Genomic DNA, 24,182 nt, shown 5'->3' on the forward strand with positions numbered 1-24,182 from the left:
GTAAATGCAAGGCCTAAACGCAGAGAAATATCACTGGTTTTGTAAATACCCCAGTACGTGTAAATGTTTACATGTACCCGGAATACCTAGAGACTTGGAATATCTTGCGGGCTGGTTTGGGACCACGGATCTAATGTTTGACACTTAGGAAACGCAAAATAAATTAGTTAAATATTATGTATGTTAGACCCCGATTACACGATAATGTTTCAAGTGAAAGTGCATCATTTTTTGCATTTTTTGGTTTCAGAAAAGTTTCACCGTTACATGGCAACGGTTTAGCATGTCAGGGCACGAGTAGGTACTGTTGTTTGTTTTTGGAATGAAAGCACACACACATGCATGGCAGATATCACACTCCCTTCTAAACCATCATCTCATTGACTCTTCAGTAAGACATTGCTCTGTATAAGGCAAATACAGTTGCACATACAAAAAATAAAACACGTTTATTTCTGGTTCTGAAAACACGCATGCACGCACAAACACACACACACACACACACTCTCTTTGGTCCAGTGGAAGTCACATTGTCATTCACCAACAAAAGCACTAAAAAATTAATTTAGTACACAACTCAAATTTTGTCCAATATTTACTAAGTGGAGTCTTTACCAAAATGTAAACAGCTTCCACAGAAAGGAACCCCAAAATCAAAATATTTCATTGATTAATTAATACATGACCAGAATCACATACATTTAAACAACGCCAATTAAAAAAAAAAAAAAAAAAATTGGGAGCATTTCACATAAATAGAACCTCTGATGGCTCAGGCCTTCTAAACCACTTGTTAAAACCATGAATTAATGATTCAACTTTATAAGAAAGTTCATTTCAATGTTATGTTCAATTAAAAAATAAAAACATTTCCCAAAATAGAAAAAAAAAAAGTAGGAAGAGTGTTTATTGACAAAAAGCAGGTGAGGGCAAACATCTTTAACAAGTAATTGCAGAAAAATCCAGTCTTCAGTTTGCAAAGCATCCTCGTGGCTATATTATGAGCTCCACCCAACATCAATGTTTAAATCCTAATCAGGGAGAGAGCAGATGGAGACACGTATGCATTCCCGAGCAGTTGGAGGGAACGGGACAGCAGATGCTTTGCTTTTATTTTTACGTGTTCGCTCGGTCATTTGGAGGTATGGCAGACCGAGCAGGACAAAGAGCCCATGGGCAAATATCTTGGCTTTGTGGGGACAACAGCTGGGAGGACCAGACCAGGAAGTCGTTTCACTTCATTAAAGACTCAGCATGAGAGCAACAGAGCTTTTCTCCTCACTCTCTCCATCAGTCTCCTCCTCCCTCCTGTCTGTCTCTACGCATATGCACACGCCTTAGTTATCAGCATTTGCCGAAAATATGAAAAGTCTGTCCACATTATACTGAAGTGTTTCGCCCATTAATTCTTTCTTGTATGAATGCTTGAACACTTGTTATGAATGACTGTAAATGTCATGGTAATTTACTTCTACAATACATGAAAAAAGAGTCAAGACTAACAGTAAACACTTACAAAATACACGTAAATTGTTTATGTACAGTTTCATGATATATTGTGGGAAAAACAAGCTTTTCTCAAAACATTACATTTTACTGTAAAACTTACACTAAAAGTTACAATCATGATAATTTAAAGAAATCTCAGTAAACGTGCAGCTGTAATGACGATAATTGCTTAAATACACTATCAAAGAAATGTCAGTATATTTCAATCAGCAGTAGACTATGGATCAGCGGGAGGCAAACTTTTTGGCTCAGTGGCCACAATGCCTTTCAGCAAAATGCAACAGACGGGCCGGGTCAGCACCAGATGCATACATGTCAAACATAAACATTAAAAATTGCTCTGTTAATACTTATATTCACTTTTAGTGGGATCAGTGTTGCTGATCACCCTTTTCCCCTCAGAACATTGAAGTCTAGTGTTAGTTTTGTTGTGGCAATTCTCAGAAAAGATCTGAGGTGGTCATCAATCGTCAAGGATCTGTGGGTACTTTGTTTCATTTCATTATTTTATTTTGAACGTGCTCAGTTTCAAATATTAAAATCAACAGTGCACACCAATCAACTAAAGTTATTTCACCAATCAAACTGAATAACTGGAACTGTAAAATCAAGTTCCATGTCCGAAAAGAAGTGGGACTAACTCCAACTTATTATATGCAACCTCTTCTTCATTATACTATAGCACTATTATACTAAGACTAACTATCTGTTGAAAATACATGAATTACATATATATGTTTAAATAATATAATGATGTATAACCATGATTATGGAATAATATTATTTAAAATATGGCAAATAAAAACAGATACATTTATTCTATCACAGTAGACTTCACAATAACAAGCAGCAACTTTAGCTACAGACATTATATATATAATTTGATTGGTTTTTTGTAAACATTATTTAGTGTGTATTTATATGTAGATACTCCATTCCTTTTTCTTTCTTTCGTTTAATCCTTTAGGTAAGTATAGGTTGGGGGACCAGTAAAGTCAACTTTCTATTATACAGTGTAAATATCTATTTATCTGTAAATATGACAAATTACAGCTTCTGGGACAAAAGTGCCTTGGTGTGAGTGATGTGTTGTACCTCGTCCTCTTAATACACCACAGATATATATTAGTGAGGAAGGGGAAACAGAGCTGTGCTAGCTTTAGCTTATCTTAGCCTAGCCTAGCCTAGCTTGGCATAGCTTAGCTTAGCTTGGCTTAGCTGAGCTCACCTCTTTTTTTTTACTTGTCATTGTGCTTTTGCATATCAAGTATCAAAACATATTCATGCATAATTATGTTACATAGCAGAAGGCACACTCTTGTTTTGTTTTTTATTTATTTTTTTATTTTTTTAGCTCACCTCACTTGTCTTTGTTTTCATTCTGGATGCAGCCTGCAAGCACTTCCGCCCGGCCTGGTGCAGCTCGAAGGCTCCAGTGTGCTGGAGTCCACAGGATGAGTTTGGTAGATTGGTAATAAGAATTGAGGAGGAGTAAAATACAACTTCCACAAGGTGTTGTGGGGTAGTCGCCTAATGCGCCCCCTGCTAGAGTGCTGGGCATTACAGGGCAAGGTCCAATAGATGCAGTCATAAATGATATGATTTGATTTGGGCAATCCTATTCCAATCTTCAGCAGCCGGATTAAAAAGACTAACAAGCCGGATGTTATTGTATGATGTAGCATTCTCTTAGAGAACAGTCTAGCAAAATTCAACATTCTATAGTATATCTGCTTTGTAAATACATTTTCAGTCAAAAACATGTAAGTAAAAACACTTTTCAACTGTTTGTTGCTGGTTTGCAGTTTCATTAAATGAAATTAAAATCAATCTCTAAAAGGGAAGCACACATCATTGTGCTTTACTGTGTCCATATTATATTGCTCTCCATTAAATTTTTTTGCATTCTTTACTTATTCATGTTTCGGCGTCAACCCAGCCTCAGTTCATACCATATCATGCAGTAGTGTACTGGTATGGCAATAAAGATTCCTTGAAAGAAACATATGTGTTTTGATTATTTGATCAAATAGGAGATGAGAAATATATGCATTATTACTATATAATGCAATACATTATGCTGTGAACCGATGCATAATATTCAACATACACTTGTAACAAAATACATCTAAGAAATTACTTGCAATCTATGTTGACCTGTGGGGACAGCACCGAGCTTAAAGACGATATCTGATGAACAGGTACAAGTTTGTAGTTAAAAGCACCAAAGAGCTTTATTGAACACATGTTGGGACCAGTTAATTTAAGTCAATATTCTGCATGTGTCAGTATGCATTAATGGTCTGCTTCAAACGTTTCAGGCCGCTTTTTTTTGTGTGATTTCTTCTAATGTCATTTAACTTGGACAAATAACAACAAGCAGAGTAAAACTTCTCAGCCACAGTCATTGAAGTGGAAGAGCAGCTCTCCAGAGGACAGCAATACCTGGAAGTGTTCAACCACAAATCACTATTCAACATTTTTATAATAACAGCCCTGTCAATTGTTCACATTCAGTTATTGAAAATGTTAATTTATTCACAGTGTGCATTCTCTTAAAAAAAAAATGATTCTCCCAAAACCACAGTCATCAGCTTTATATCACCCAGCATCCCACATGTCCCTTTCTCTGTAACTGAGTGTGTTTAATTCCTAACCACAAACTCTGTCTATTTCTAAGCTCTTCTGATCTGATCCTCGTACAGTGTGAAAGTCGCCATCCTAATCTCCCTCACAGTTGATCTCCGAAGAGCTGCAGCCTCGCCATCATAACCTCATAACCTCGGATCTGCTGCAGCGGGACGTCACATGTGGTGGCTCATGTGAACAAAACGGTTTTGTGATTTTTGTTTATCTTCCTTCATCTCTCATACATATATCGATTTTCCTATGGTGACCTTGCTTTATTGAAAATATGAAAACGCACATCCACAAATGCATCAGTTTTGTCTAATTGCACATACGAGTCCCAAAACAAACAGTGGCTCTTATATACATACATGCCATGCCCTTTTGGCATCACTGGCCCCATCAGTAATAGCCAATCACTTCATGATTTTCTCATTGACCCAGTGATGGACAGACCCCCCCCTCAGCATCACAATAGAAAACACCTGTTAGAATCTGCTTAATCCTGGCCAGCAGCCCTGCTCTCCTGGCTCTCTCTCAGGGGCCCTTCCTAATCCGCACAGGGGCACCAGGCCAAGGCCAGGGCAGATTAGGCATCCACCATCCTTCCATCCAACCATGCACACACTCCTCTGAGTCTACCCCCTACAACAAGTGTTTGAATCGGCCCCTTAATCCGTGGATTTGGAGGAGCCCTCCACCCAACACGCAGCCACCTTCCCCCTCAGCCCAAACCTAATCTTCATGCATCCCCTTCATATCCAGACCTGGCTCAGTACTGCCCCCGCCTCCAATCACACCCCACCCCCACCTCCTTTCCCTCCCCTGGTGGGGCTGAAAGCCCATTGATTTGTTGATTTCTCTTCTTTTGTTTGCGGCCGGCCGAGTGTTAATGGGACATCCAGGGTCCAGAGCACAGTGCCAGGACTTTTGGCATGGGAGATTAAGCTCCTAATCTGGGCATCTGTCAATGTCCAGCCCCCCTTCTCCCCGGGGGAGGCCTGTTCTGGAGTTATTTTAATAATAAATGAGCTTTTCAAACCGTAAATGTATACATTCGCTGAGGAAACTCATTAAGAGAAAAGCGCAGTCAGGAAGGTTGGAAACAGTTTGCTTGTAAATTGCATTTTATTGACAAAATTTAATGCATACAGAGCACGGAACAGAGATCCAGAGGTGTCGTTAAAATACTGCATGCAAATATATGAGCCTAAACATACAAAATATACTAGGCTTGATTTGGATATTAAATCTCTAGAAATAATAAAATCTTAGATAAGCCGTTTCACTGACTGCATTAAAATCCCTTTCAAATAGTTTTTCAATCATATTTGGGTGGCGTGGCTCAGTTGGTAGAGTTGTCATCTCCCAATTGGAAGGTTGCAGGTTCTATTCCCATCTCTGGCAGCTGTGGCTACATATTGTACATAGTTTACCATCATCCAGTATGGAGTGAATGAATAAAGCAATGTGAAGCATCTTTGAGTGTCCTATAAAGCCTATGCATTATTATTATATTTCTTTTTAACGGACTGTCTTCATACACACATACGTCTATTTTCTCACTGGTTTACTATTAGTATTCCTTGAAGTTTTTTTTGTTTTTTGTTTACCTTCACATTTACTTTAAAAATAACCAAAATGTCGCATTGTTTTTAAACTGTAATTAATGTGTATTATCCAGGTATATTAGATCTTTCAACAATAAAACAGTGGTGTAATTTAATCGAATAAGGATTATGTATATATCGTAAATCAGATGTGCATGTAAAAAAAATATTTTAGAAAAAGGACATTTTAAAAGGAAATTGTATTTTGAAGCACATTTTCCATAATCTACTTTGCCATTTTCAAAATCACATGTTGTTACTGAGCAAACCCATGATTTCAATTTACATTTAAACTCTATTGCATTTTTTGTTCAACAATTTCTCACAAGAAAATCACAAGAATATCAATTTGATATGATTTCGTGTTTCTGACATGTCCTTTGAATGCGGAGATCTTATGCAGATACAATTAAAACGAATGCCTGTAGGTGACCATGCAAAAAAACATTTTACTTTACTTTTAATGTACTTTATTACTTTTAGCTGAGGATTGTTGTCTCACAGTTATGTAGTTGGGTACATATTTTCAGTCATCTTGCATTGTCTAAAACTGTATCCTCAGTTGCTTATACGTTGTCTCCATCTAGTGGTGAAAGTTATTCATAAAAACTTTGATTATCAGGTGAAGTGACGAAGATTTAATGGAGATTTCTTTTTCTCAATGTTATTATTGTCTGTATGGAACTTTGCTCTGAGCACGTATTTGAGAATATGAGCGACTCCATTGAAAATCTTGAAAAATACAATTTAAATGCATACACATCAATTGCTGTTCTATTCACAAGCCATCCTTATTTCACCATGAGATTTAATATTAGAATGAAGCGATAAGATGGATACAATTAACTCAACCTGAGACATGCATATTGTCTGACATTTTTAGGAAAAGGAAACCTGAGAAACATTTTGAGGTATTTTTTTATGTTCAAATGTAAAAAAAAAAAAAAAAAGACTATTCATCTGCAGGTTCATTGATTTTATTTCATACACTAATGAGTTGAAACAAAAGTTAAACTATAGTTTTCATTTCCTGTCTTAGGGGGAGAGAAATAAAAGATGGTGATATTTCACTATATGTATTATATTGATATATAAAGATTAAAGGTTAATAAACATCAATGCAGAGAAAATTAAATTCAGAGTTGTGTGGGTTATATTTCACAAGAGTGCTACAAATGAAATTTTCATCATGACCATACAAAAAGGATTATTCAGACTCGATTCATAAACCAAATCATTTTCAATTGAAAAATGCTTATCAGACTATAACAATTTTGTGCGTTGTTCTGTAGTCATTTCTGTGCAATTACAATATTGCAATTTGCCCATAAGTAGCTACAAGAAAGTGCATTACCTTAAATTAATCTGTCAATCACATAGTTGTTTTTTTTTAAAAACTCATTTAAATATTTCAACAACAAAACTTTGACTTACAATTGAATAAAATTGAATTTGGTTCTATAGCACTTCATACAACAAAAAAATTTCAAGGCACTTTTACAAAGAAAAACCCAACAATTCCACATGAGATATCATAGGCGAAAGAAAAAGCTTAGTTTAAACAGAAAGAAACCTTCAGGACGAACCAGGCTCAGAGGTGCTACCGTTTCAGTTGGGGTGAGGGGGCAGAAGGGGAGAGAAAGAGAAGATGATGCCTCTGAATGGTACGGCCTCTCTCTAATATGCTTGTATTCAGATTCAGACACTTAGAGAAATTTATTACAAATGCTAATTCATTTTAAAATTGACATTTAATTTTGTGACTTTCAAGTTGTAGTAGAAACCCAAACCATTTGTAATTTGCATGAACAGAAATGCGCTTCCACTGAGACGAGGAAATATGTTGACTTTTCACAGCTGAAGATCCCGAATGAAGCATCTAGTCGGAGACCAGGTTGTCACATGGCAGCAGTTTGCTCACACCAATTGTCTTTGCACAATCATTCTGCAGGAATCACATTTAAAATACTGATTCAGTTTGATTTCAAAATGGGTTTTTTTTTCCCATTCTGCAACAGTCACACAGTTTGAATGTTTTCGGATTTTATCCCACATGCACAGCACGCTGTATATCTATTGTGATGCTAACAAAGCACGTTTCTATGTGAATACTAAACATGCTACTCAGAGATCTATTCTAATCTAATCTAATGTATCGCTCATGTAATCTGTTCGGCCTTTCCTTCACTTGCCTGGGTGGTTTTTCTGAACATTGATAACCAAAATGTTATCCCTCGACGAAAAATAGATACCGATAAACCTAGCCCTGACCCACATTATTCCTCCCACCCTCAGCAAACTGATTCTCAGAGTTGTGATTTCAAAATGAACAAGTTAACAAAAATATGAAGTCTCCCTCCAGTGGAGCTGTGTGTGTTTCTGGGTCTTACCATATAGCTGACAACGTTGATGTGGTACGGAATCCCGCCCATCTCGTCACACTTCTTCACGTTCTCTCTCTCGGGGTCTCCAGCAACCAAAACAGGAGCACTGGAGTTGCACTGCAGTAGAACAATAGGATTGACGTGCAATGTTTATGTGCATTTGTTTTTGATGACTAAACCTTCTTCATGCGAATACAAATAAATCGCAGTCAATACAAAACATCCGCATATTGATGCTGTGGCTTTACTCACAGGGTCCAGGCCTCTCTGGATGGACATCAGGTCAGACATCCTGTCATTGAACCCAGAAGCAAAGCTCTCTGGGTTGATTGCCACAAAGCACTGACCCTGAGAACACAGCCGGTCACACTGTGAGCTGGGCAAGCAGCAAAGAGAGACTTCACATCATGAAGGGGAAAATTTACTTTCTTAATATAAGTTTCCTGTTTTGCATGCCAGGGTCTGTAATTGCTGCATATGGAGGCTGATCCCGTCTTAACCTGCCTTGAGATACGCTGCTGCTTTGCTGCTTTGCTTCTGTGCTTCGTCTCTATACAATATTGTATCTGCGTCAACATGTTCTGACATCGTTTTGCTTCTTCATGGCCTGTGTCGCATCAAGATGCACGGACACTGCTTGTGTCTGCACTGTGTTCTGCTGTGCTGCCGTCTGGTCTTCTTCTGACCTTCTGCTTACAGCTGGCTGTGACCGGGTTGGCCTTGTAATTCTGAGCTGCATAATCAATAGTCACATTTTATTTTTAATAGTATGGATGGGGGGTGAGAAAAGTTCATTTCTTTTAATTTCGCCCATTTGAGTGATCTGATTTTATGCAACATATACATGACTTGGTATGTGAGCATGAGGCCTCAGCTCTGATATAGTTCCTCTTGTTCATTTTAGCAAAGGAATGAAACTATAAACATTTTAAGTATTTAAAAAAAATTACATTTCTATGAAATGGAACCCCATTGCCTGCTCATTAGTAAAAGAACCAGAGTGTCCTCACCCAAACCATTACTAGGATTCTGACGTAAATTATTTCTCTGGATGAAATTCTCAGGGTGACGCTGTCTGGCTTTTGGTGTTCAGAGTAATACGTATATCCACTGTAGCTCCTATATATACTGTATTACCTCCCCTGTCTCACCTCATATAGATAGAAAAGTTACACATTTAGCATTTTATGTAAGAAGGCAACAGGTCCTGTTCAAAGCAAATGACAAAACCAGATTCTGTGAAAGCAGATCAACCACATGAGCAAATTTAACATCAGTAAAAGTCATACCAGGTTGGCCATTTTGTCCGTCACTTTCCATGTGCGGACGTTATTGCTGTAGTGAGCTCCAGCCAAAATCCCACAGAACACCTCCACCATCATTCCCAGGCCGTAGCCTTTGTAGCCTCCTGAAGGCACAAACAGACATAACTACAAAAGGAAACAAAGACATATATACTGTATATATACACAAAGTGTGACAATAGTCCAATCTGTAATTTCTCAAAATGGGACATCATTCTCAAATATTAATATTATTCACCTCTGTTATTCTGTCATGGAAGTAAAGCAAAGCATCCACTTTGGAATGCATGCACATTAGATACAATATCTATTTGACCGTCCAAAAAATAAAACTTAATATCAATCTACAGAGTGTTGACAAATTCTTTTTTTCTCCTGTTTTCTGACCTGTTGCTTCACAGCCACCAATGGGCACCAGCCCTCCTCCATTGAGGACCTTCTCAGGGTCTGTTGTGAGATTTCCCTGCGGGTCACAGCCCCAGCCCTCAGGTATGGTGTCCCCACGCCGTGCATGAAGCTCCACCTATGCACATGACATAAGATACATTTTTTTATTATTTTTTTTAAAGGTTCTGACTTCGTCTGTAATCGGTCACTCTTGCATGGTGTTATGGGATCATTTGTGCACAAATTTGTTTAATATATTCAGGAACCATATCTGCCTGACATCCTATGTTGGACAGAGTAGGTAAATGACCTTGTAAGTAGAGTGTGATTGTCAAATAAATACATCCCCTACCTGTCAAGATATATCCCATTTAACTTGACTGTACCTTTCCAAGTGCGACGGCTGAAGTGGCCATGTCCAGAACAAAACTTTCTCCATCTTTACCCGGAGCAGCCACACTGATGGGGTTGGTGCCAATGGTGCACTGCAGACATGAGATGAAGAGAGTTTGGCAACATCTACAGTAAATTCACAGGCAACCACTTTGTTACAGATATAAAACATTTATAAATCATTTCTACATGACACGCATCAGAGTCATCATAGGTAATACAACTCAATTCCCTGCAGTAATAATAGATTTACCTCTTTGGCACGAGTGGGAACCACCAGTGGAGATGTGTTGGTGAATGACATGCCCTATAGGGATCACATTTTGTGTAACATTGTCATTTATAGCATAAAATTACAAATTTACAAAAAATAAAAAAAGTTTGTGGATATTTGCGTTTGTGTGTTTCACTCACAATCATGTTTTCCTTCAGTGCTTGCATTGCGTAATATCCAGCTATGCCATAATGGTTGGAACCTGAACAAAATGATCAAGTCAAATATTAATATCATTAAAGAACACAGCTATAGTTTTTCTTAATCATTTGGTGGCAATATATTATCACTGCCCAATTTCTCAAATATACTTAATGCTTTCTTACTATTTGAAAGTGGCCACATAATTTCATCTTTCATTAAGTACAGTAGAAATGAATTAATTTCTGAAACCTAATAGATCAACAAGCACTAAAGTGAAACAATCAATCTTTAAATGGGGAAAAAAGATAATTTCACGAATGTCTGATTCAGTCCTGTCATACACAGGCCTGTGCAAGTCCTTGTGAAAAATATTTTTTTTCAGAAAAGTGAAACTTAAAGCTTTATTTTTATTTAGGTGACAGCAAAACACAAAATACACTCACCGGTAATGAAGATACAAACACCTTTTATCTTATCCTCTGCATTTCTATTCAGAGGAATTGAGAATATAAAATAGGCCTGCTACAGTTGAGACAAGCAAATATTCTTTGATTTTTAATTTTTTTGGGTTGGGGCAAAAGATTTGCTGAGTGTTTCTGAAAATCCTTTGATATTTAGCCTGGACTCACCATTTGCCACCACCCAGCCGATGCCAACCTCTTTGGCCTTCTTAATGGCCAGGTTCATGCAGAAATTTCCTACGACTGGGCCCAGGAGGTTCTTCCCATCCACCAGTGCCGTCGCCACCGTCTCCTTCTTCACCACTGGCTCTCCATTCTTGGCACAAATTCCCGTCTTGATGTCTTTCACATACATATCTATCACAATATAGAAGCACACAGCTGAGTCACTCATATTTAGATACACACGTCTTGGAGGTTCCCACAGCATCAGACCAAATAGAGGAAGTAAAGCACTTTAACTTTCCACTGACCCATTCTGTTCAGTCCATGGCTGTAGTGGCCTCTGTGATCGCCTTCTACCAACACCTCGGCAAGGCTGTGGGCGTGGTGCGCCTGGGTCCCCACTGCGACCATACATCTCTCGATGAAGCCTTGCACCTCAGACTTTTTAATCAAACATCTGCAGGAGGACAGGAGACATTTATCATGAACTGCCATCCAGTTATTTTACAAGCCGTGTTATCAATGATCACGTGGCACCAAATCCAGGACAACCGCATAATGTCACCTGTGGGTAAGAGTCACAAATGAACTTTTTTTTCTAAAATGTGTGGTAGGAAACTGAGAAAGCCCACATTGAGAAAACATGAACCAGGCATGATCTTACTGTCAGATAAAAGCACCAACCATTGCATTACCATGCAGCCCCAGATGATGAACACATCCCATTAATTGTGTACACTTTTAATGTATCAGCCTTGTGTACTTACAAACTTAGAGACACAAACACGGAAGAGTCCACCGGAACAATTCTGGGTTTATTGCATCAAGATTATTTTAATTTTTTTTTATTTTGCAGAACATTTCAGGAATACAATATAACTTCATGGCCACAAGGTGAGGTAGTGGTGAGAACTCTCACCTCACAGTCAGAAAGCGTCACGTTCAAGACCGGTTTGAGGCCTTTTCTGTGTGAAATTTGCATTTTCTCTTCATGCGTACAGTATGTACATTTTCCTCCCACAGGAGAGTTTATGGTTAACTTGATTGTCTCTGTTTGCCCAGACCTGTTCAGGGTGCCTTCAGCTACAGTCACTAGGTTACTGATTATGACTGTGTGTGTGTCATTTCTCATGCTGCATTGTCTCTGTTTGTTACTATAATGTTTGTTGTTTTCTTGACTATAATTGGGGTTGTGGTGTAAATACTATGATCAGAGATGCAAACAGCAGTTCTCGTGATGATGTTTTCTTTCCTCCCACACATGAAGGTTTCAAAACATGACATTTGCCTAAAAAAGGAAAATGTACACAAAGTGAACTATGAAGTCACGCAGCACTTTGCTGCAATGTGCTGAAGGTCTCTTTTTGTCAGTATGTTAAAGGATTAAAGTTGGGCCCCAGCATGTTAGGCTCTGAGCTTTGTTGGGTGTCCAATTTTTTGCATAATTTTGCAGAATTCATACACAAATCAAAATTGTTGTTGTATGTGTGAAATTGTGGAAAATAAATTAAATTAAATGGTTTTGCCAAAATGTACCATCTAATGCCAATTAATAACTTTTTAATCCATTTTTGTTGGACACAGCCATGAAGTTTGGTCACATTGGTAACTTTGACTTCTTACTGCATCGGATGAGGAGGACGTTTGCAGGAGCACGCTGTAAACAAAAGCTTAAAGTTGCGGCAGACTTTTCTAAATAAAGCAAGCTGCAGCGTACAGACAGACCTTTATGTGTCTGAGCGTGTTCTGCTGCTGCAGAGTCACACTGTACAACACTGACATTAAATCTGAAGTAACTACATGGTGTGCTTCACAATGTGACATATGGCATCACCATTGATTATAACAGTGTTTTTTTTAATCTTATTTAAAAATATTATAACTTCTTCAGGACTCTTCAAACAGATTTTTTTTAATGATTTCCTTGGTGAAATAACTTTAATAATATAGAAGTTTTTGTAACACAAAAACAAGAAAAAGGAAGACTCATTTGTAGATATATTCTAATTCAAAACAACACTAGAAGCATTATAAGGCTACTCCAAACATCATACAAGTGTTGAGGACAATTGTTACAGTTACAGAGTGTAACATTTTTTGCACCATGATTGGTAATACAGTCGTTCCAGTTACAGAGATATATTCAGTCCAATTTGAAAATGTAAGTTTGGAGCATTGACAAATTACAGATTAACAAAAAAAAAAGGGTTAAACGAATTTAAAATAGTCAGAGGAAGTTCAACAGGGTCCTCCTGTACTTTCAGTGCTCGGACCCTAAGAAAACAATTAAAAACAGGAGAAATAGAACATTAGGTTATGACAGAACATGTTTAAATGGTGAATTTATTAAACTTTTTCATTAAAATACTTTAATAAATTACAAGCAACATTGCACTGTAGTTGGCACTCTTATCTCACAGTGGGATAGTGTTGTCTCTGTGTTTTCCCTGTGATGAGCCAGTGACCTGTGCACCCTGTGTTCTCCTAAGTTCAGCTTTGACCGACTCCAGCCCCGGGGGGGAACCCTGAGATTGATAAAGTTCCTCAATAAGAGCCAAAAGTGGGCAACGATGGCAGACTTTATACTATCAAATAACCTTTTCAGAAACAAGAGGTGAAGACATCATTCAAATCTGTAATGTCATTTTACCTGATGTGTTTGGGTAGAACAAGTTGGGACAACTATTGACAAGCGTATTAATTAGTGTTTGAGTGGTCTCGTTTTGCTCACAGTTTACTACTTCATTTCCCTCAGTCACTTTTTCCACTGCTTTCATGCCTCCAATGTGCTTTCTGGCATTTGGTGGTAAAACAACGGAAAACAGAACTTGTAAATTCTGGTATGTGTCTTGATTGGGTCCAGACATCAGCCGTGGGCTGACTTCTCCAAATGAATGTGCACATTCAGTTAAAACCACATTTCAGAAGGTCACATCCCTGCTGGAAACAGAATATTCAAAAATGCAGATGAGCATTTGTTAAAGCTTGAAAACACTGTATTTGAATTGTGGAAACTGTTATTTACTGTTATGTTATGTGTTTTTTTTCACTTGTCTCCAACATAAACCTTTCATCATGCAAGAATACACTCAATAGAAATGTGTGCGATCGGAGTTAGCCAAGTGATCATTTGAGCTGTTACTTGCCAATTCCAAAATGTTGACTAAAAATCTTCAAATTGAAAAACATGTCCGTTTCATTTCCCCCAAAGAGTTAGAAGGAACATGAGCTCCTCACTGTTGGCATTCAGTTTGCAGGGCTGAGTCTCGAGACACAAAACAAGCCAAACTCCATCCGTCAGCAACTTTAAAACCTACACTAAACCTTTTAATCGAGCTATTAAATTGTGTAAGTGTGCTTGTTGAAACTCGCACAAGTATTCATTCATGCACTGGAGCAGCCGATCGTCTGAGGGACATCACAGAGGAATGTCACAGTAACAGTTCAAAGATAAAGTCATATACAAACCCACACAGTTAATAATCTTGGAAGGTAATGAGAATGACAACTTTTAATATACCATTGTTATAAAATGAAAGTATTTCGTATGCTGTGTGAAGTTAGCAGGCAACACTGAACATGTTTCTCCCTACAAGAAACACAGCAGGACGTACAGCAAGAATAGAACACTGAGTTCTTCCCTCTCTTCATGTTACCAGCACAGTAAGAACAATGACATGGCAAGTATTTTTTTCCCTTCAAGCCATGATTGAAAGCATAAGGACGAGTCTCTTTGTGTGGACTTGTCAGGCAGCGACTGTACACTGAGAAAAGTCCCCAGGCTTCAACTGAAAATGGAGTTTCTGCGGCAGTGTGCTTGATTATGTGTGCCTCATGTTCCTGCTCATGCTCCCTGCGTGTTCGTCAGCTGGTTTCGAGGCAGAGTCTGGCTACTGAGTTGATCATCCTGCAGAAATTAAATAAGTGACAGTTTAACTGAAAAGAAATAAGAACTGGATGAACTTTGGGCTTTTCATTCTTTGGGTGATATGTTAGTTTTGTATGCATTAAAACGCACAAATAAAAGGACAGACGTTTCTTTTTCCGAGCGATACAACAGACACAAGATAAAGAAAATTGATTAAAAAAAAAAAAAGGATGAAATGTACCATTGCAAATATGTGAGGACTTTGTTGCAGATCACTAATATGAAAGTAGCAATTTTACACCAAAGAATCAAAGCATTCATTGAAGCTGTGCATATCACTTTTGAGAGAAATACAATTTGAAAGTAAGTAGAATTGAGAAAACAGGGTTCATGAAGTTAAAGAAAGTAGATATTGAAGCTAAAAAACAAACTGCTATACATCAGTCTCTTTTATTAAAATATGGTTAAAAACAGCCAACAATTAGGACAAACAGTGAAATATGTATAGGTCAATGAGTAGTCAGACTCAGTCAGACATTATTGTGCACTAAGTATTCAGATTATACTTGAAAAGATACATAATTACAATTTCACTAATGTTTTGACCTCCACTGCAAACCTCCATTTGCAGTTTTGCAGAACTAAATGGACAACAGGGCATTATGAAGCATTTCTATGAAACAATGTTTGCTCGGAAATACACATGAATACACTCTACTTCACTCTAAAAGGAATTTTTTCAGTCAAAGTTCATTCTGAAGGGAAGTTTTCAAGAGGCTCTTAACGCAAAACAGTTTCGCCAGTCTGTGAGTCACACCGAAGGAAAGTTATTCCCAGTGATCTCTCTTGCAGCTTATTCATACAGTTTAGTATCCAGACACCATCCTACCTGCTCATGTTGACGCTCCTGTTCTGTGCACCTTCAGCGCTGGTGTGTCCGCCTCTGTGTGTTCAGTGGTTCTAGATATCTGCTGATGATCTTCTAACTTGTTCTTCAGGCTTGGCAGATTTCTTTTTTTTCTTCTTTTTTTTAAGGCGTTGCCATATCCGTCAGGTATTTTGTGTCTCTCTGCATCTGTATAGGGGGGGCGTGTCAGAGGAAGAGACGGGGAGGACCAGGAGGAGGAGGAGAGGGGAGGCTTCAGCCTGAGAGGCTCAGCCCTTCATGGCACCGTAAAGGCTGCAGGGAGTCTGAAGCTCGCACGCATGCAGAAGACCTCTGTCACAGCTTTCTGCTGCAGAGCTTTTCTGGACGCATTCTTCTCAATCTCTCTGGGACAGAAAGAATATACTTATTTTTTAGCACTTAATTTGCATTCTAGTGTTTTTGTGTTTAACCCTTCATCAGGCCTCCTGAGTGTGCTTCTTTGTAGTGGAAGTCTGTATTTTGTTTTTTAATCATACAATTCAGATTGAATTTCACTAATATACTTTAATATTCCCACTGCTTTAGCAGCCACCAAGGAGCTTAACACATGCGATGGTAACTGTCATGCAAAGTGTTCAATCCATCCATATGGAGTGTTTTAAAGTTCAGGGGTCTTGCTTGAGGACTTGAACCTGCAATGTTTTAACCAACTGCACTGCCCATCTACATCATATTTAAACTCCTTTTGTTGTAAGTAGCACGTTATATTGCAAGATAGTAAAATCCTCAGTAATGAGGAGGGACTATCACAAACATCCTGTAGGTAATATGTCACTATCATTGAGAAATGGTTAAGTGTGTGTATTGCTGGTCAGTTTTAAAATTTTTAACAGGTTGTGCAAAGCATACATTACAAATAAAGATGATGAAATCATTTTTAGTGGTGTAAAAAAGAAAATCTTAAAATAGGCTTCAACAGTTGAAATTGTCAAATATTTCAATGCGTGTCAAATATTTCAATGAATTAAGCAGTGATGGAGGCTACTAGAGCCTCCATCACTGCTTAATTCATTATGGACTAGATTCAACAAGGTGCTGGAAATATTCCTCGTTTGGTACCGATTGATGTGATTGTCACATGTACATCCATCATGTGAATGACCAGTTCCATTTCAATATAAATACGCCTTGTTGGTTTGAGATCCGATGACTTTTAGAGGTAAGTGGAGTCCAGTGACTTCATTGTCACGTTCAAGAAACCAGTTTAGGATGATTTGAGCCTTGTGATGTTCTGCGTCATTCCTATTAGAAGAAGCCACCAGAAGATGAATATGCTGTTTTCATAAAAGGATGGGCATGAGCAGTGTCCTTTTTGTATTAATGTGTATTTGAACAGGTGTTAAATTTTAATTAAAATTAGGCTGCTGCTGATAATATGTGGAAAAATAACCTTTTTTTTTTTTTCCAAGTGTGAATTTCCATCTTACAAAATGTGCAACTGATTACGAGTCAATAGCCAATGGGAATTATCCAAGGCTGTGAGTGAGGGCGGAGCCAGGGTGGAAAAAAAGACACTGTGATCCATGTGGGGAGAAAATAAATGAACAGCAAATGGATTCAATCTGTTTTTGATTCTGCGCGGTACACTCTGTACTGGTGATGACTAAGCATCCAGCCTTTTTCAACCAATCCAGAAATGTTTTCAGGAAGTGTCTTTGCCAAGAGGTAAAAAAAAAAAAACCCCACCAAAAAGAAGAATACAAAAGAAATCCCACTAAACAGAAAACTTAATGAACATCTTTAAATGATCAATAATGACTTTACTAAAGCAGGTATGATCCCAAACACTGAGGGGTAGTTCTTGTGTGAATACGTCTTCTCCTGCACCAACTGCGTACAAACATTCACCCAAACATTAACAAGACTCAGCAACAAATAAAATCTGCTTGGCATTAGTGCAGAAGAAGATTTGGCAATTGTTTTATAGGTCCACGTGCTTGCTCTGCTTTGCCGTTCCGCCCACAAATGCCCTGGCCTCACAAAAGCTTTAGAGGAGCCAGCAACACACATCTGCTGACACTGTCTGGTTCTAATTTTTAAAAAGTGGAACTGTGTATTTGTAAAAAAAAAAAAAAAAAGATAAAAAAAGCGTTTTGTTGCGACATTACTAGGAATGATATTCTTTAAATTGTGATGTTTCCTGTCTCTATCAGGACATGTTATGTTCTCACCATGTATTTAACTCATATCATAGTACTAATGGTAACTTCCTTAAATCAGATGCAGGCTGTTTCTCTTTGACAGAAATGCTTCTCACATTAAGATGCAGCTTCACAGTGTGAGCTTCTATTTCTGTGCAAACAACAAAAACAAGGTTCTGGACACATACAGCAAAATCCCAACAAATATTTCACTTACCGGTACTTACAAAGTTGCATGAAATGAAGGCATGGGCCAATTCTGACATTTCAGTGCAGGAATGTATAATCCAACTCAGTTCAAAACTTCTGTAATTACTGTATGGCAATTATCTGAAAGAGACCATAATTGTCTTTGTTAAACCATTAACTTCTGACGGTGTTTTGGATTTGTCCTTTCTTTCGATAAGGTGAACGTCCATCAAGGTTTGTGTGCATTTTGACATGTCACTCTGTTTTTTTCATTCAACAAGGGGTTATAATTAAGTCAGAAACTCCTTGAACAAAGTGTTTGTCTGTTCTTTAGTTCTGTAGTCCAGTTGGTCACAAGGGGTCAGGCACTCACTGTAGACTAACCGTATATTTCAGACTGTTTACAGTCTGAACAAAGCCGGTCATGTCCAGACTGTCCAGCCTCTACAAGACTTTAGTCTCTATAATTATGTAACAAATGAACTGACGTGCTTAGTCTTGGTGCGTTTTTAATTTTGGACTTTACAGGACAAAAAGAAGACTTTTAATGGATTTTATTTTGGGCCGCGTTTTCAGAGAAGTTACATCCAGTGTGGAACAACATGTTCCACAAAGCATGTGACCTGCTTTCATCCAAGACACCAACCTCTTTAACCAAAATAAATCTTGACAGTGGAATGAGAAAGTCGGCATTATTCTGCTGCTGTAAAGCTTCTTTTATTTGCAACTCATCTCTTAAGATGTTGACTTATTAATATTTGTCTTAATGTGTTTTTAAAACAAATACGTACAATACCAGGACAAAGGTTGTTGAAACATGTTTAGCTGTAAGACTTTTAACTGATCTAATCCTGCCAAGATTGTGTTATTTGTTTTTAGGGTATCAAAACAAATCTATAAGTAAGATACTGTAAGTAGATTTTGGAAAATGTTTTCAAATATATCCCACACAAAGATTCTGTTAAGATGTTATTTATTTATTTGCTTTTATTATGTGCATGTTTTGACATGAAAAGCCAATATCAAGTTCTTCATGTCTGCAAGTTGTGCGTTCCTGGTTAGAAGATCTCCACCTATTTTTTTTGAAACCATACAGGTTCTCACCTGACACAAACTATGTGAAAACTAAATGATAATGTTATCAGTGACATTTATTTTATGCCCACATAATTCCAGATATTTTACAACCTTTTCTGGACTTGGCACAGACACACTGAACCTCCTGGATACTGCAACAACAAGCATGAATTACAAGTAAATCATGTCAATAAGATGTAGCAGCAGTTACAATTCTCTTAGGGTGTATGTAACCTATTGAGATGAAGCCATTTAGCAGATCACGTATCTTTACTTTGAACAGAAACAGTGAAGTCACCTTCATTGAAGGAACAGGATGTTCATTTCAATTTGTGCGTTAGGTGGCAGCAGTGAGTAACAGCCGTGCTCAGTTTCCTTCAGTTCAGATATTTTGAATTCCTATCAGATGTTTGACAATTTGCATTTTAGTTAGTAATTACGACGAGGTGCAGCCTACTTTCTGTTTACATTTCAATTTGCCATGTTTCCTGGACTGAGGACAGACCAAATGCAGTGTGAGGACATACAGGGGCGTGTTGGTTCCGGCTGACGTCAACACTCTTACCGACAACCCATGGGAATCACCAGAATTTAATAGTGACTGGTGTCTGTGCATGTTAGGTTATTTTTAAGTATTAAAAATACAGAAACTTAAAACTCCTCTTCAGCGATTCAGTTTTAGATTAGAGCCGATGTCAGCCATGTCTTTTAACACTGAGGTTAGAAAGTGAGAAGTGACTGTGACCTTGATTTACAAAAAAAACACATGATTATGAGTCCTTCTCATTCAGATTTGCTGTAGATCCTTGAAAGAGCAAAGAAGAAGCAACCGCCCTCGTGGCGACTTCTTTCCTGTAATTCCATGACTCCGACATCTGTAAGCAGTTCACCCAGACCACGAGAGAAAAATAGAGCGTTGGAAGCTGTAGGCTGTGATTTGGGAGTGTATAAATAAAGCTGTGAGTGAAGTCGAGGATGCAAATATGATGGGAGTACAGAGGTGTGGGAGGTCGGCAGGAGTGAGACACCAAGTCATCGAAGACAAAACATGAGGAAAAGAAAAGTTGAGACTCTTTGGGATTTGATGAGGGAGAAGTGTCTGGATTTTCACCACAGGTGAAGAGCTCTTTGTGGGTGTTGTTCCCTGGTACAAGTAGAAGCTTGAGTCCTAATTTGTAGGTCTAGAATAGGTTTTCTTCACACATGCCTGTGACAGGTACAGTAGTTCAAACAAATCATGCTTGAAGCTAATACACATTACACTAATACCATGGTTTGGACGAGGTAACACTTAAATCATTGAATTCATACTATTGGCGGAAGAAAAATGGACTTTCAAAGTGTGGGTGGATGGACACCTTCTCACAGAGATTAAATCACATTGCATCCCACAGCTCTTGCAGTAACTTGCAGTAGAACACCGTATTTCTTAATGTTTTCAGCATTGCACAATACTATTCCTGGGAGCAGTTGAGCCAAATGTATAGTCATATTCTTTGCTTTTAATTACTTTTTACTTTTAAATGGACACGTGGCCGTGACTCCAAAGTCACAGTTTTGTGTCTGGTCGGCTCTGCCTTACAGCTGGAGAGCACATTGAAACCTGGTCCTTAAATGGGACACTCTGTACATAGCAGGCGGGGCAGTGGGCTCGCAGCTGAGATGAAAACAACCGTGACCAACCCCTGAAACAAACCTATGAAGCCCAAAAGGATCACTCCACAGCTGGGTGTAGGAGCAGCAGTGAAACCACAAAAACCATCTTAATGAACATCTCTCCCATGTTGCATTCACCGGCCAGTTGGAGACTTGAAACAAATCTAACCAAGCGGGATTTTGACGAAGTAAATATAAACATTTAATGAAGGGTTACATTTAAACTCAAATGTATTTAATACTGAGTTAAGTGTCTGATTCCTTTAGCTCTCTTGACCATAAGATAATGTACTGAAAGCACTTCAGACAGCAATAAAATAAGAAAAATACAAGAATAAGAAAATTGACATACAAGTTAAAAACTGCTTAAAGTTTAAAAAAAAAAAAAAACAAAAAAAAAAACTGGAGGTCAATGTTGACTGTTCTTGGTAAAGTTGCTTCTCCAGATTCCATCATTTCCGGTTCCTCTGCTCGTTCTCTTCTTGCCTTGACGAAAGATCCGTTCAGCCCTCACACATATTCACTCAACATAAATACAATAAATAACAGCAACAACAAGGATGCAGAGTAGAGTATCTCCTCGCTCAGTTTCACAATCTGGGTTCAGCTCCTTTAATTTCATCCACATCTCTTTTGAAGTGCATCCATTCCATGGACAACATCACATCTCAGCTGAGCTCTTCAAACTAATGCTGACATAACATTTAGGACAGTACAAATACTCTTTCTACATTATAATTTGTAAACCTCTGTATTTGTTAAAAATATTGACTATATAATATTATATAATACTGATTATACGTTTTAGGTTATTTCACCACTTTCTTGTGTGTGTCACTTTTAACATCTACTCCATGTTCTTTTTATTTTATCTTTTTATTGTATTTCATTATGTATCTCCAAGATGGCTTATTTGTAATATACATATTGTGGGTTTTTTTCCCCCCCAATAGTAATACTGGTAATTTTAGGACTAATCAGAGGTTCCTAAGCTTAGCACAAGTCTCATTTCTTGGCAGAAAAGGAGCATTTTGACTCATGTCCACCTTAATTTCCTCAATCATCTCCAATGGCCTCTTTACAACAGTCAATTCAAACGGTTTGACTATGAGATCTGCGTTGCTCTTCATTTTTTTGTGTCTACCAGCTGAACAGTTTCATAAAGTTTTGGAAACCGTCTTCTCCAAAGAAGTCGAAGGAGCCCTGAGACGAGCCCAGGTGGACGAGCAGGAGGACGAGGAGGACGACGGCCAGGAGAGGGATCAACAGGTTCCAGCCGGCTGCCAGGATGTTGTACCACTTGGCCTTGTCTGAACACTCCTGGGCGAGCTGCAGGTTGCCCTGAGTCTTCTGGTCCCTGGCCTGCGAAGATGCATGAAATCCAAAGTGGTGTCAGTTTTCTCGACAACTGAGGTGAACAGTATTGCAAAACTCCAGATCCCCAAATGAAATATTCCAGAATATATGTGTTTCTCCCTTCAGCTCAGATCCAATATTTACTGGGGCCAGAATGATATGAATCCAGAAGCTGCTATGTGAATTTGTAAGATTTTAGAAAGGCCCAGGCTGGGGCTCTATAAGGCACTCTCTAATTTCCTATAAGTACTTGCCCATTAGGCAGATGCCAATTACACCATTTTTAACTCCAGAGACAAGCAGCCAGTCACTGTCTTTAATTTGAGTGCAGAGCCAGTGGTGGGCCTGTGATTTTGAAGGGGGGAGACCTAAATAGAGAGCACCCACACGCCCTTTTGTGGTGATTTCTTTTTTTTTGTCTGAAACCTTTTAATTCAGGTAGCCATAGTGTCTCTGATCCTGCTGTGTGCCATTGCACTTTCAGACATATTTTAATGGGAGAAGCTTGTGTTTTGGTGTTTTGGTGTTTTGGTTTATGCTTTTTTTTTTATCAGCAGGTCATTCCTGTGGTATAGGGATACTAACTTTCGATTGTTTCTGCTGTCTGACCAGGGAAATACCATGCCAGTGTGCTCAAAATAAGTTGTTTTGTTCTATCTGACATGCATTTTAGAAACAAATATGTTCTTGAGAGCACAAGAAATAAAAGATCCTTGCCAAAGCATTGTTGTACAACAGCATTCTGAATACAGTGTCTGATGCTTTCAGATTTATAGTAGAACTGCTTTTTATTTGTGCTTTATTACTCACTGCTGCATTGTGCTAATTGGACATATACTTCCTACCAACTTGGCCCACCTTTTGTCAGTTATTCCCAATTACAGATTAGTGATTCAAATCTAATATTACATTGCATTTAGGATCTTATTTCAAGTTTGATTTATTAAAAAAAGATAGAATTTCCTGAACAATATCCATGAGATCAGCTAAATAAAGCAGGTTGGGATATTAAATTGGCAATAAAACAACAATAATAGAAACTGCTTCCTATTTCAGCAAGTGAACAATTAATTGTATCTTGTGTTGTTTAAATACTTCCGAATTAACATTTTGAATTCCAAAGTGAAATGTCATGAATGTCAAAGAGGTCAAGATATTATACTCAGGCTCACCTTGATGGAGTAGATGAGTGCCATGAAGCCCAGGCAGCAGAAGTTCACGTACAAGGTGTTGCACAGTGACCAGACCAGATAGTCCTGAGGAGGACACTTGCCACTGTTGCCCATGTTCACCACGGTGGAACCCGCTGGCTTCCGGGCAGACTTGCAGTTGGTGAGAGGGGTGCAGTCAGAGGGGAAGTTGTACGAATGGTTGTCCATGGTCGTTGAAGAGATTCCTGGTCGAGGGCAAACAGGACGCTTTTGTAAACCAGTCGGCCTTCTTGATGCTCATGTAATGTCCCCCCCCCCAGTGAGAGAATTATAAAGGCCCATACAGAGGGAGGTGACGAGGAGAGGACGCATGGGCAGGGTTCTTCAATATACAGCAGGTCTGTCATTATGTGGTCAAGCCTGTGAGAGACGGAAATAAAGATAGAGAAGAGAGGACAGAGAAAAAACTATGAGAGAGAGAGAGAGAGAAAGAGAGGGAGAGAGAGAGAGAGTGCAGAAAAAGATGCATCAAATGAACATCAACTTTCTTTAAGGTC

The 24,182-nt window shown here is 38.4% G+C and overlaps 2 protein-coding genes across 2 annotated transcripts; both read right to left on the reverse strand.

The window, feature by feature from the left end:
* Positions 1–5,246: 5,246 nt before the first annotated feature.
* On the reverse strand, positions 5,247–16,176 carry LOC308136291 (putative oxidoreductase YjmC). The gene is made up of 11 exons (XM_080504569.1): positions 16,017–16,176; positions 11,568–11,716; positions 11,263–11,451; positions 10,630–10,691; positions 10,469–10,522; positions 10,209–10,307; positions 9,823–9,958; positions 9,421–9,539; positions 8,384–8,479; positions 8,138–8,248; positions 5,247–7,692 (listed from the first exon to the last, which is right to left on the reverse strand). Exons 1-11 carry the CDS (start codon positions 16,022–16,024, stop codon positions 7,627–7,629), a joined length of 1,089 nt encoding a protein of 362 aa, XP_080360695.1. The 5' UTR covers positions 16,025–16,176; the 3' UTR covers positions 5,247–7,626.
* Positions 16,177–20,652: 4,476 nt separating this feature from the next.
* ifitm5 (interferon induced transmembrane protein 5) lies at positions 20,653–23,912 on the reverse strand. The gene is made up of 2 exons (XM_080505112.1): positions 23,647–23,912; positions 20,653–22,480 (listed from the first exon to the last, which is right to left on the reverse strand). The coding sequence occupies exons 1-2, from the start codon at positions 23,851–23,853 to the stop codon at positions 22,259–22,261; spliced, it is 429 nt and encodes a 142-aa protein (XP_080361238.1). The 5' UTR covers positions 23,854–23,912; the 3' UTR covers positions 20,653–22,258.
* Between the last annotated feature and the right edge of the window lie 270 nt (positions 23,913–24,182).

Source organism: Blennius ocellaris, assembly GCF_963422515.1.
Source record: "Blennius ocellaris genome assembly, chromosome: 11".
NCBI lineage: Eukaryota > Metazoa > Chordata > Actinopteri > Blenniiformes > Blenniidae > Blennius > Blennius ocellaris.